At 35.8% G+C, this 15203-nt stretch overlaps 1 protein-coding gene across 1 annotated transcript in view; it reads right to left on the bottom strand.

The window, feature by feature from the left end:
• Positions 1-15203, bottom strand: part of ST18 (suppression of tumorigenicity 18, zinc finger) — a 165355-nt gene that overhangs the window by 59890 nt on the left and 90262 nt on the right. Inside the window, exons 3-5 of the mRNA XM_008943419.1 lie at positions 12636-12742; positions 6117-6171; positions 4052-4082 (exon numbers count right to left, since the gene is read on the bottom strand). Of these exons, the coding sequence (XP_008941667.1) occupies positions 4052-4082; positions 6117-6171; positions 12636-12742 (193 nt within the window). The remainder of the gene's footprint in view (positions 1-4051; positions 4083-6116; positions 6172-12635; positions 12743-15203) is intronic.

The following is a 15203-nucleotide window of genomic DNA, read 5'->3' as shown; positions in this document are numbered from 1 at the left end:
CTTTTCATACAAATACTGCTTAAAAACCTTCTTATTTTATGACACTCAGAAAAAGAATTACCAATGAATCCTTCCTTTCTAAACACAGCTAGGCATGCACAGCCCTTTTACTGAGTGGCCAAATCATCTCTGATCTACCAAACTGTTTACCTTCATTCCAGAACTGTTTGAAACTAGAGTTCAGATATAACTGGATACTTATCATCTACCAGTACTTAGAGGAAACCAACAAAATATTCAGCATTGTAGAATAAGTAATAACTACTTTGCTGGTTTTACAGCCTCCTAATCAAGAGACAGCAGCAAAGGGTGAAGTACTTCCGCTATCAAAAAGACATCCAGGCAGATCTGCACTATTACTTCTTTCTCTGCTACGACATTCAAGATACTCATCTCTCTATAGATTCACACTAAATAGTTCAACTTATCTGTGTATCTAAAACATCTTACAACATCTGGAATGAGGGTTCCAGATAAAAAGTAACTTTCCTTACTTTTGAAGAAATAGTCCTTTAGGAAGAAGTGATTCAACACTACAGAGAGAAAGGGCAAGTGTAACACTTCACACCAAAGGTCAGGACTGTTCTACATGACTTGGAACACTAGTGCTTTGTGGAATCTTCATGAACCATTAGTAACATAAGCCAGAAAGACTTGATTTCACCTGTACCTAACCCAGAAAAGGTACCTCTTCTATTCAGATACAGATTTAGCAAAACTGATCTATGCTTTTGTAATCCCATTCTTGGATTGATCCAATTTGCTCTTCCTTGGTCTGACCCAGATGCCACTCGATAACCTACAGATGGTTCATCGTACTCTATCCCATCTGTTAAATAGAACACAGTAATGAGAATACATCACACCAGTATTCCTCACTTTCCTTTGGTTTTCATTCTAATCCCAAACACAGCTGAAGGTCCTGGTCCTTTCAGTGGTCCATAACTAAATCACCTAAGAGAAGACCTCTTCTTTCTGCTTCTTGCAGAAGATGGATGCAACAGAGTTGTTATGCCCAAAAGGTGTCAGATTAAAACTTGAATGTATGGGACAGGTATCTCCTGGCTTGCCACCCACTTCTACCACATGTTATGTTTTGCTCTGTTTAGATTGTGATAAAAGATTCATCTCTTCCTGTGGGTAGTTTAGCTACCAATGAAATCACCACAGCACTACATTCCTAACTGAAAAATTAAACCAAGCTGTTTATAAATAAATAATTAAGTCTGGAAGAAGAAACAGTTCTGTCTTGAAGGACTTATTAAATTTAGGTTATTATGCTTCAACACTACAGCATATACAGTAGATGTAGGAAAAAAAAAAGTTCTCATAAGTCTGAACGAATAACTAATAACACATCAGTATTAATAATATTCATGTATAAATAAAAAATTATATATAAATAAGATATTGAAATTTGGGATTCTTTAAGGAATATAATTACATGAAACCAATGAAAGTTTAAGACAAACACAAGCAGAGGTGGCCAGTATCTCAAAGAACAGTGTCCTCTGAAAACTCAGTAGAGGGCAAGATAACCATTATTTTAGTAATTAGGAAAAAAACCAAACCAAACCAAACCAAACCAAACCACAACCTTGGCCCTTAAGGTGGTCTTTTTTTTGAAAATATACTTTTTATGCAGAAACATGGTCCCATTTCTCCTCCAAAAAATGGATGATAGAAAAACCATTAGTCAGATTCCTGAGTAAAATCTTTGTTTTCTTTAAATCAATAGATTTTTTTCAGGCATTGTATTTCGTTAAGGAAGAATGCAGCCCCTGAATTTAGAAGAGAGAAATTCATACATTATTGGATCTAATTGGTGATTGCAAGTCTTTGTTTTGCTTTTCATTTATTTTATTCTCTACTTTTGTGAAACACAACTTGCAGAATAAGAAAAGGCTAACAAATGCTCTAGAACCAATCAATGTTACAAAACTAATAATAATACAATATGAGCATGTAAGCTTATGTAGTGCCTTTCATGTAGAAGTATCCCAAGGCACTTTGTAACAGAAACTCAATAAGGAGTGCAAAAGTGCTTTGTCAGATAGGATAAGCCAGGGGAAAAGGGGAAATTAATTAAGCATGGATTTAAATTTCTCAGCCAACACAGCGTTTCGAACCTTGGTCAGAAAACACCATGGTTCCAATATCTGTGTCTAGGGAACACAACAGACTATTTCAGTCTTTAATTCTTGAGGAATGTTCAGTAGTTTTTCCACAGGAATATGGGTGTGAGCAATAGGAATGCAGTTCCCAGGCTACATTTCTGAAAGCAAGCCCCTGCCTCTCTTCCTCTAGTTTTTCATAAACAAATGGATTCATAAAAGTGGATCACCTGACTTGTATGCCAGTAAAGGCACATGACTGCAGAGATGCCCAATATGGAATTTGGTACGGTAGAAATCACAAATACCAAGTTAAGAACAGAGAAATAGCTTTATGAGCTGTTTAGCTCACTGTTTTAAACCAAGGTATGGTTCCTTATGGAGATACTCCACACCTCTGACCAAGTAATCTGCTACACAGTAGTTCTTAAGATAGCATGTATTTCACAGGGAAAAACAAAATTGCTTGGGAAAAGCTATAGTAATTGATAATGCATAAATTACAGCTTCCCTGATGTTGCAGAAACTTGCACATCCTCTATTTTTCAGACATTTTTCTCTTAGGAACACATGGACCATCCTCATTTTTGGATGACTGCCTCTTCGGATTAATGCATCCTTCTGGTGCATAAATTAGGGATGCACAGAGGAAAAAAGGAGAAGCACTAAATCTCAGTCTCAGGAAACTGAAGCCATACAGAAAAATGAGATTCACAGTAGAGTTGAATAAGTGACTCACCATGAATAATTTATCTGAAAAGTTAGCCTCCACTTCTGTTCATGGAATATATATAAGAAGCTTATAATTTCCTCAGTTTTATTATAAAACAAAACCTGAAAAAAATAGTATGCCTTCACTGCAAATAACTTCCTGTAAATATTTCATGTCCTATCTTAAGAGAGAGTGGCATTTTGATTGATCACATAAATCACATGATGATGTTTCTGTTGCCTAGATGGATGAACCTACAAGCATACACTTCAGATGCCTGGTGTGGGTACAAAAGCAGCTCAGTTGCACGTGATGAAATGTAACTGTAGACAAAATAAATTAAGAAAAACTCTCATGAGTTTTTGCAAAAATGTTTCAGTGTTTATATTGCAGCTGTAGCCCATTTTAATTTTTATTAATAACTCTAGGAATTGGCAGCTACCTGTACATATTTTCCTTGGGAGATATGATGAGTGAACTTGATGATATGTGTTCTTTTTTGAAGATCTGGTACTGAATAATATGCCAGTCTTTACAGAGCCTGTTCTAAGTTCTTGGGCGAGTTACTAGGAGCTGGTGTACATATTAGTAAAATTAAAGTAGTAATGTAAAATCCTACTAGATTATTTGGGGTCTGAAATATCTTTATGCAATGTATGGTTTTGAATGGACTGTCACACTTTATGTGAATTTGAAAAGTACTCTCTGCTACTTCAGTAAAATATGAAACCTCAGCAAGTATATGAGGTAGAATAAGCCATTAGTGCATTCAGCATTTACAGTAGTTTACAGAGATTACCAGTTTCATAAATGCCATCTTATAAAAGTGAATATCTCCTAGAATGTTCAGATGTTGAAATACTATAATGCTTACTACAGGAAAAAGAAGACTGAAGACTGATCAGAAAGTATAATCTTATCTTGTGTGCTCTGACACAGGCTAAAGATTAAGCATATCAGAATCCTGCCCACTATGCATTGCTTTTGATTATGCTTCCATAGTTATTGCTAACATTTTGGTTTTATTTTTTTGTATATTTAAAATGAACTTAATTCAAGGTACTTGCATCAAGTACCTTTTGTCAGATCTATGCTAAATCTCTGAATAAAGCATAATTTGCTGGATTATCTATTTTATAGCAATTCATTGATATGAATTTATCAATATAATCAGATAGTGAAATCAGATATAATCAGATAAAAAATAGACAATATGAGTTCTTACCTGAGCTCTTGTGCTATAGAGTCCACTTGAGCTGTTAATAAAAGCAGGAAAGAATGAATTAGTTTACACTTCCAGACATGCATTCTGCAACCTTGCACCTGCCTGTCTGTGATGACAGAGGAGTGGCTGTCAAAACACAGGTGATTATTTCATGCTAACCACAGGATTGTAGCTGCTGGTGGCAAATGTTAACTGAACCTGTAATTCTCACAGTTATTTTAAGATACATAAAACCTAGAGTATGATGTTCAGTGGAACAGTAAGAAGAAAAAAATTAAAAAAAAAAAAGAAAAAAGAAAAAGCATTTGTTTTTAATGAAAATTGAATGACAGATCTCTGCTTCTGAATTTTATTGCAGTTTGGGAATGACGAAGGCTGGTGTTTACAAATACCTGCCTACACAACGATATATGGCATAAGGACAAAGCCAACAAGTGGTTCTAAGGATTGCTCATATTGCACAGGCAACTTCTGCTGTTTCTACTTCTGAAAGTCATGGAATCGCCATGGTTGGAAAGGACCTCCAGGATCAAGTCCAACCTTCCTCCCACCATTTCCTTAACCACTAGACCATTGCGTCAAGTGCCACACCCACTCGTTTTTTTGAACACCTCCAGGGCTGACGACTCCACCACCTCCCTGGGCAGTCTAATCCAGTGCCTAACCACTCTCTCAGTGAAGAAATTCTTCCTAATAGCTAATCAAAATCTTTTCTGGTACAACTTGAGGCTCTTTCCCCTCATGCTATCATCAGTAATTTGGAGAAGAGACCAACACCAGCCTCACTACAACTTCCTTTTAGGTAGTTGTAGAGAACTATAAAGTTTCCTCTCAGTCTTCTCTTCAAGTTCTGACAAGCAGAGAAGATATGCCAAGATGTGGACAGCTTTCCTGTTGATAACTTTGTTCAAGTCCCCATTTCTTTTGAAATATATTTGAATTCTTCATTAATTTCAGAGAACGTTACTGAGGGATGCGTGAAAGTTTTGGTATGACGATGCTTTTAGAAAGGCTTGTCTGAATTTATCCTCCTGTCTACAGTCAGTTTGTAGCACTCCCACCCCCTTCCTCTCTCATTTCTTAAGTGAAGTCTAGTACTTGTCACCATTTTGATCATTTGAAACTAGGGAACTAAGCCAAACCACACTTTAATTTTTCATTGTTACCACAACTTGAATTGATCATATTAACAATTCAGAACTACTGAGTTGTGACAATGAATCAAATCAGTCTCTTTTGCACAATCCTGAGAGTGCACGATTCACATTAAAATCAGGGTGAAGAATGGGTGCTTTGCACCTCTGAAAATAATCATAAGCAAAAATGTCAACGGGGCAGGCAAAACTTTGACATTTATTTTTAAGTATCTCCAGTTTTCACTCATTATCAAGAGTCACAAAAAGAGTTATGAATTAAAATAAAAAGTTATTTTCCTGGAAGGGCTGTATTGCTAGTCAATCATGTTTTCCAGATGTTGAGATCGTTAAGGGCCTGTTTATCTCTCAGTACTGCATTTCCATCTGTTCCTTACGAAAAGAGAGGAGTAGCTGGGAAATGCAACTATGGCACAACTTTGCAAAATGAAACATGAGCACCAGTACTTAAAAAAAACCAAGGCTCTCCTCTACCTCATACACCTGCACCTTTTGATTATAGTAAATTTACTTCTGGACCATTTACACAGCTAATTTACAGACAATTAATGGCAACATACAGAAAAACATTCAGCTGGCTGAGACAAAGTTTTTTACCTGTTCAATGCTGTCTAACTCTACTCCATATGGAAAATCTTTGTTGGCATAATAAAAAGCATAACCTTTATTTTCTTTGAGAAATAGCTCAAAGAAAATAACACACAGTAGATTGGGTTTTTTTTGCCTTTCTTTAAACCATAGCTAATAAAATCGTGCTTCTTAATGCCAGCAGTCTGTGTCCTGCCTTGATTAAAAAAGCAACCCTAAGGAAGCTACACACTCTCTTACTGCACATTAGGGACTGTGCACAGGAACTATCATATTTCATGGTGTACTGGGCACAGGGTCGTGGAACGTGCTTGCTAACTCACCCTTGGTTCCTTTTGAGCGTGTGCGCAGCTTTTTATTTTCCCCATCTGCATCCATCTGCAATATTAACACAAAGTCTTTAATTCATTCCTTTTGCCATTGAGAAAAAAAAAAGTCTCTGATGCTTTTCCCCCCAACATTTCCAAAGGCTAGACAGTAATAGAAAGAAGAATAATCATGCCTTATTAATCTTGTCAAAGAGATAAAAAGCCATCTGTGAATATCTAGTAAATACCTAGGAGATACCTTTAATGATACAGATTTGTTTAATAAAATGATGGTTACGAGTGACTCTGTAAGGTTTAATGATAAGGTCTACAGGTGTTAGCTAAAGAGGTAAGGTTAGAAACAACAATGCTGTATGAGTGCTGCTTTCAGCACCCATCTCCTGGAAGAAAAGGTCCCAGAAAGCCACAGTACCTACAGGCACTTTGCATTATTGTCGTAACTGAAGCGTATCTTAATAGCTGCATTGGAACCTGCATTTCTGACAGTTTCATCCTTAAAACATGAAACCTTCTTGCTTGAACGTGCATAACTGCAAATGTACATCCTTTAAATACTTCACCGCTTAATCACCTGCTTCTTACAGAAGTTTTGCTCAGAGAGACAGTTAAAGATGTGCATGAGCTTTTGGGAAAATGTGGTGTTCAGGTTTGTATTTCACATTAAAAAAAAAAACAAACAAAAAAACAACAACAACCAAACAAAAAATCTCCAACCAACAAATCCATTCCACCCCCCAAAAGTCAGCTGTTGCCATAAGATTTTGAACTGAAATAAGAGAGACCTTTCAAAATCAGCTGTTCTCATGACAATTTTGGCTTCATCTAAACCAGCACTGGAAGTATGCACCTTCTGGTCTTGGATCTGGCCCAGACCCATAATTGTAGGGGCAGGTTTTCAATCCATGGATTTTATAACAAACCCCTGAAATTCAAAGGGATTAAGATTTCATGTTCTGCTGTGGAAAGCTGCAATGAGATACAGCAGATTGTACAACAGTGTAATTTTCACCATGCCCAGGGAGGCAAACTCCTCTTCTTTCTAAAAGTAACTTGCATTAGGAAGATTCTCTTCTGAAGAATTTTTGTCTGGACAAAACATCAGGAACTGTGGAATTCTCTCAGCTTCTGATAGTGTCTTGCTATCTATCTTTGCTTTGAATCTCAGATTCCCTGTTTGTAAAATGGTGATGATCAAACATACTCTAGATGAAGCAACTCCCATGTGCTTCTGCAAATCAATATGCAGGAACAAATGCAGACACCGGCATCTGATTTATATAACTGTGTTAGGCAATAGGTGGATGCATTCTGTGGATACCAGTAGCTGCCTATGCCTGGCATCTTCTCCTGCAAAAGGTCATAAGATAAAAGACAAGGTCAACAGAAGATCCTGTCTATTATCCCACTATTCCTTTCTGACAATCAGCAGCACTGATTTGCGCCACAGAGGGAAGATGTAAGAAGCTCTGTTTGTGCCTTTTTCTTTTTTTTTTTTTTTCCTATTTAGAGTTTGAAGATCTAAGGATGCTTTATTTTTAGCTTTATATGACTCAGATAACTGAGATGTTTTGAAGGTCTTATCTGAAAGAACATTGCAGAATATTACAAAATTGACCTGGAAAGAAAAAGAGTGAAGTCAGCCTTAATAGGGGAGGAAAAAACATTTCTTTAATTTCTTGGGGTTTGTCTCTGTTTATTGTTGTATAAGTTTACTTATTGTGTAGAGCTACTGGAATCAAAATACCTATTTGCAGGAGAGAACACAAGCATTTGAAAAGGCTACTCATGTACTTGAGCAGTGCAATTCTAGAACACAGGTTAGCAATATCTGAAATGAAAGTATAAAGTGATCAAAATACAGCTCAAAGCCAGACAGTGATATCTTTTCAGTGTTTAGATTTACATCTGATGTTGATTATTGGCAGGGAAGGAACGTAAGTGGCTTGTGTTTACATAGTGAGGCTGATAGCAGCCTTTACTTGTTACTATCCTTAAAACCTGGAGAAGGAGTTTTTGCAGTGTGACTGCAATGGTAATGGGAAACATGGCTCTGTGCTCTGATGCTGAGTTGTGATTGAAGGCACTGACCTGCCATAGACTTATAATAGGGGAGCAGGTGTGGCAATGATGGACTTTAATTTCCTTTAATAAACCTTTTATGTGCCACACTTTTACTGCCATTCTATGCTCTCCAAGGTCCTGCACATAATAGGTTCATTACTTTTGATTACTATAGTCTATTGAGACAAACAACTCCAGAACACACTATATATTATGTTCAGTTAAACCAATATAGACTATTTATCCACTGTGCATTATTTCACCTGCAACTCTACAGACAAAATTAACAACAGCTCCTGTAAGCTAAAACTATTAAAAGCACTGGTACTCCTTTGTCATCATTTCATAATAAATACCACACCAATCACAGTGCTGCTCTTTTAATTATGAAACAAAAAGTGTCCACTGCTCCTTCTGAACAGCAGTTACTTTGGTCTAAATAGCACGTTGCACTGTGATGAATATTTTAAAACTGCACAATGAGTGAAAACCCACAATAAAATCAATGCAGGGGATTTTTCTATTGATTTTCTTTCCTTGTAATAATTTGAAACTATAAGAGATGTTTAATCAACTCAAACCTCAAATTGATAGGACTATTTAGCCCAATGTATACCACATATTAAAATAGTAATTGTGTCTATGTTGCATAAAAAATAACTTATAAAAAGTCCCCTGCATTAACTTGAAAATTATACAAAAGTAATCAAACAAAACTGTGAAATTTTTTAAGCGTGTCAGTAAAAAGACCTCTCTTGCTCAAAATTTAAATGTAATATCATTGAGGTTCTTGCAGACATTGTCCAAATCTGGAAAAAAGTGAGCAAATTTTCCCTCTTCTGATTTTTATATACATAGCGATTGAGCCCCAGATGGTCAGCAAGAAGTGTTCAAGTTTCTAATTCACCCATGGAACAGTAAAAGAATTAAACTCTGGGTGAGAAATTCCATCCAAAGTTTTTAGAGGTAATTGTTATCAAGGTGTTAATTTGAGAGACATATCTGTTTACTGCTGTCTACTGTAAAGATGGGATGATTTCTGGGAGGTGCTTCATGCTCTCAAAGCCAGGGATGGTCAGCCCTCCCACCCAATACATATGTTGTCTTGAGACAAGAAGCCATAAGAGATAAATAGAATGGTCACGTCTGCACAAAACCCTCACACAATGTCTCACTATCAATTTTTTTAGTCATCAGGACCATCATGATAATATCTAAGCAGTTGCTAGGAAAGTTTTATTTGGAGTTCTAGTCCCATATCTTTTAATGGCAAACTAGATAATGGACTCAGAAGGAATTAGTGGGAGATATCCAGTCAGAAACACAGCGATAGAGAGGTAGCAGCTATGCAGTCCCAATTCATTAGGCAAGCAGGCTAAGAAATAAATCCTTGCCTTAGAATTTCTTCAGTTATGCCCTATTTTTGTGTTTTGGAAATTTACTGAGGAAGTTGATGATTAACTATTTTTCTGAAATCATGTTCCACCAAAACTCCCAAAATTCATGAATTTCAGTTTGATACTCCCTCCCCTTTCCTTCAATATTGGTTGAGACTTAGGTAAGCCAGTAACTAGACCCCAGAAAACTGACTGAAGTCTCCAACAATACCACAAATTCTTCTTGGCTGAAACTGAAGTAACTTGTTATATGACTGCTACAGGCTATTTGTGTTTCTCCAGATGAATTTACTGGTGGGATAGCAGCAATCATACTTTCTGAGCTAACTACTTCAGAGTTCCTGGCTGTAGAAACCAAATGTTACTTCTTCTATTTGTACCATCCCTCTGCAGTCAGTGGACTCGAGAGCAGCACCTGGAAATACTTCCCTGAGTGAGAGAATCAGGATTTGGCTCTGTGTTTGGTTTTTTCTGTGCCTGTAGTCTGTCTGAGCACATGTGCATGCACTGATATTATAATGGGATCCAAGAATATGACTAACAGCTGAAAATAGGGCATGTGCAATAGATAATAATAATAACAACAATAACAACAATTTCCGTTTACTAGAACACTTTTAATTCTGAATTTCAGAAACTGAACTGATAACTACTTCTTCATAAGACAGTTTTACAGAACATTACTGTGAAATATACTATGACTTGGGGAAGCCAGGGCTGCTGACATAGGTAAAAATGAAATTAAACTCCTGGAAAGAGCTAATGTAAGAGCAATGCACTTTCTAATTTCTATCTTTGTACAAGCATGACTTTCCTGGAGTGGGTTTCACACTGCCAGAGTGGCCAGCTTTTTCCTTTCACATAACTAGCTAGTGGAAAAGAAATCGTCACTTTTTCTGGGGGTAGAGAGTATAAAAGTTGACATTTTGTTGTGATTTTCCAATTATAAGTTACATCTGATTTTCAAAATGAAATTTGATAAATAACATCTCGAGGACAAACCTCAACTAATTTTGAGAGGTCTGAAAAAAGAACAGATTTTCTCTGCTATTTTTAATTTGTAAACTACTTACTTTTGTACAGAGGCAACAGCTACAACTGTCACTAGACTAATGAACTTAAGGGGGAAAAAAAAAGAAAACCTCAATGATTTTTAAGGCACACAAATCCATTCTTGTATCTCAAGAACAAGCCACAAGCTTTAAAGTTCAAGTCAGATACTGCTAAGGACTGAAAACACACCTGTGCTCTGAGGTGACATGACACTGTGTGTGCCTCTCCCTGAATAAATAAGTGGGTTTGATCATCCCATTTTAATATTTCTTTTCAATAACTCATTTAAGAATCTAAATCTTAAAAAGACAGCAATGTCATAAATAAAAAGATTTTTGAAATTAAATGTGAAAGCAAGAAGATTTCCTATAACCTGTCCAGAAGTGCAGAGCAGTGGTTGGCTGTGTATGTCTGTGTGCTGACTGCATTTTTCTGCCATTCTATGATAGATTTTTCTAATATGAAGTATTAGCAGCAGACTGACGGTGAGTACTGTCTGAGAAGGAATTGTAAAGTACACATATAGCAACTTCTAGATAAAACTTACATATTCTGATCACTAGGAGTAAAATAGAAAAAATCCAAAATTTTTAGGAACATTGCTTGTACCATAATTAAAGTTTCCTGGTCTTCTGTTTGACTGTTTGTTTCTTTAGCAACATGTTGATGGCCAGAAAAAAAAATATTTAAAAAATAATTTCTTAAAGACTATTACTAAAAATATGCCTTATTTTGTTATTTTTGATGATTCTTAACAGGGGAGTAATCTTAGCTTTATTTTTTTAAACTTTTGCTTTAATTTACGCAACACTGTTCCTGTTTTCTCTAGGAAAAAGTTGAATAACATGGAAATAACTGATTCAGATGTATTAATTTCTCAGGAATTAAAGTAGGTAAATACATCCACTGAATGCAAACTTTAGAGCATGTTTATAACATACAATTTGGCATTTTATAGTGTTGCTGAGTGGTATACCTGTTTTTGAGAGGTAGATGTTTTTCTATATTGAAGGCACTACTTGAAAATAAGCAGCAACTAAATAAACCTTAAATGAGAGGCAAGCTTGAATAGCTTTGTAATGAGGATGATTTATTTTGATTCTCAATTCTGATTTCTGAGTTGTCACTGCTGTTGTATACTTCATCCATGCAACTTTGCACAACTGGCAGTGCTGAATATAAACCAAAGCCATATGTTTATGTCCTTTTGCCAAACGACTACAGCAAATAGTTCTATTATTCCCTTAGGTAACCAACGTGTGCCAAGTATTTCTATTAGTCTGCTTTACCAAGGCTTTAGAGGGCACAGTCACAGCTTTATGAAATTAGGGGGCAACTGCTAGCTTTTTAAATTTAGAGAAAAATTATGTGGTCTATCACACTGAAATGCAGCTTAACACAAGCTGATGTGTGATCCTACTTTCTGGAGGCTTTTTTCCTTCATTTTTATTTTTGACGTAGTTCAATGTCTTGTCATCGTTTCCTGTGTTACTATGTACCAAATATAATTTTTTAGAAGAAAGAATGTATTAATATTAAAAAAAAATGCTTTCACACCTTGAGATGTTTTACAAATTCACCAAAGTTTTTATCCTACTCAGTTGATCCACAGTTAAAACCCCTCAATAAGCATTATCAAAAGCCATCCCAAATAAGCATTCACTCACAGATTAAATTTAAGCAGTGCACTATGAAGTACATTCTTACTCCTGAAGTCATATAGATTCAAAGATAGTTTGAATGACTGTTACTGTCAGTTTGTAATGATAGCAAAGTATAGTTCTGAAACTTAAAAACTAGAATTTCTAGGTATTTACAAGGATTTATACATTTTTTCAGTTGTTCAATATTGTTGAAGACTCTTATTATTAAACCAGCAGGTGCTATGCGAGAAAAATAGTCCTAGTGCATGAGACACTATATATGAAACAGCATAGTATTCTATTACTAATACAGAGATCTATTTTGACTCAAATTCATTTTTATAAATAAATTATCCCACCTTTGCGCGTTTCTGGGTGAAAGCGTGTGCAGATTCCAAAGGACCAAATTCGTCACTCAGCCCAAGATGCCTCGCCTGATTTAACAGATAATCCTGAAATTCATTCTCTGAAAAAGAAGAAAAACAACGAAAGAAAACCAAAAACCAGCTATACTAAATAAAAAGTAGATTAAACAGGACAATCTTTAAATCAAATGGGCAACTAATCCAGGTGCCTTGTTTTCTTGTGCGATGTTTGAAAGATGAGGTATAGGAGCATCAGTGATGCTTCTAAATGGCAGAAAGAATAACAAATTTTCTTTCATGATGGTAATTTCTATATATTGTTACTGCCCTTTCTGTTAATGTATGAAATAGACCTGTTTTAAGAAAAGTTTTTCTTCTTTCACAGACAAAAATCCACAGTTTCTATATGTAGAAATCCTTAGTCAAATGTTTTTTTACTACATCAGAACCACTTCGACTGAGTAGGATGGTTTAATACGTGATGTGAAATAAATGTGAAGCATTTTAAAATATTTTAATAATAGCAAAAAAAAACTCTTTTTTTTTTTTCTGATTTCGAGTATCAAAGTTTAAAGTTTGGCAGTAGTGTTCTCACCATAAGCAAACTGAAGGAAATCCATGACATTTCTCCATGCTCAATTTTTATTCCTTTCTGTTGGGAAACCTCCGCTAAATCAACAGTAACAGTGAGAGAAGAGCTGCAGAAGTTTGTATCTGAACGTACAATGCTGAGGGCCTTGTATTCAAAAATAATGAATACCCAAACCCTTTGAACACTTACAGTTTTAGGCATTTGCAACCTGGGAAAATCTGGCTGTGAACTGTTATTATGGGCAGCCTTTATTTTAGCATCTGCTACGAGTAACCAAAATATAAGGATTTTACTATCATTTGCAACTTCAGAGGTCCTTTTCAAATTGTTTCTGGTGTATTTAATTAAATAGACCTATTTGTTCTACATATTGCAATTATGACAAAGTTTGCAGATAAACCTTTGGAACTCAAAGGTTAAACTTTTATACTTTAATAAAAAAGTTATATATATATATACACACACTAGTATACTTAATAAAGATTATTTTTAAAGTATCTATTTAATGATATCTGATGAAGTTTCATCAGTAAGATTTGTAATGTTACGCTTCTGAAATTGGAAAGGCTCATTCTGAACAGACTCTCAGGGAAGCCAGAATTTGAGTGACTAATTTCTGCTTCAGTCCCAACAGATAGAATATTAGTTGCAACCCATCAGTAACTTTTAATTAAAATAAATACATTTTTATTAAAGAGCAAAACAGACAACAGATGCAAGATGATAAAAAGAAAACCCAGAAAAAAGCAGCTCAGTACCAAAAATATTTTTTGGTTTAAGAGTTTTCTAGCCAATATATTGCTGGGAAAAGATGTCATTTATCCTCAGAAGCCTCTTTCCCCTTAATTCTATACCAACATCCATGGGAAAAAAAAAAAAAAAAAAGTAATGTTATGTTAAAGCCTTCTACCTGCCTCTACCTCTTTGTTCAAAACACGCTATCCTAAAATAAAAATTCTCTGAGAATAATTCCAACAGTGAAGAAAGCTCTTTCTAAACCCTAAAACTTAGCAGCGTTTTCTCTAAAATCATATGATGTTGTATAGTTCTTAGTAATATATTTTTCATTTATTTTCTCCAAGATTGCCAATAAAGAACTAAATCACATAAGGGAGTAGCTGTAAACCCTTTGAGTTCCCTAATGTCAAACTCATTAGCATCCGAATAACCACACAGCAGCACATCATCTGCACAATTGCAATTTTTTACTACTTTTAATAGCGTTTCTCAAAGGGCTCATTTTCAACTTTCTTCAGTGGTTAGTTGGTTCTCTGGGGAAAAGGAGCTTCCTGACGCTCACAGCTTCCACTCAACAACCAGGCCGTTTGCTGTCAGAAGCATCAGCCCTCTGCCCTAACCCCATCTGCTGTCTCTCTCCTCCTAAGGGACCGGGAGTTAAGACAGCACAGCTGAGATCCACTTGGAAAAGTGCACAAAAGAGAGGAAAATATACAAAACTTTTCACATTTAACTTTACATAATAAGCGAATACATTGAAAATCCTCTTTTTAAGGAAAAAAAAAAGCCAGGGCTGTGTCAAGGCTGGGGGACAGGTTTTAAAATTGTACTGGAAAGCCACATGCAACAGTGCCATTTGCTGTTTTACCCCCATCTGCCCTGCATGCGACATCATCAACTATCAGAGAGTAAATCAGAGAGTGTTAGAGTAGGACAAAAGCAAGAATTTATAGAAAGCACAAAACCAGAGCCCCTCTTCTGTGTCAGATCACAGCAAAGTTACTGGTTAATAAGTTTAAATGTGCTGTTTTCTATTTCTTTCAAATAACAGGGTGCTGGCTGCCACACAGCTGATTCATGAGTGAGTACCCCCACATCTGAAGATACGATGTTTCATAAAAAATCTAATACAATGTCATGCATCTGTCGTGTTATAAACAGGGTGTGTAGGATTATGCTGTGTCGTGGGATGTGACATACCCCTAATGGAATATAAACTACGCGTCAGCCCT

This window comes from Merops nubicus, unplaced genomic scaffold (genome assembly GCF_000691845.1).
Source record: "Merops nubicus isolate BGI_N331 unplaced genomic scaffold, ASM69184v1 scaffold5597, whole genome shotgun sequence".
NCBI lineage: Eukaryota > Metazoa > Chordata > Aves > Coraciiformes > Meropidae > Merops > Merops nubicus.
The sequence above is the reverse complement of the archived record's forward strand: the minus strand, read 5'-3'. Positions and strand labels throughout refer to the sequence as shown.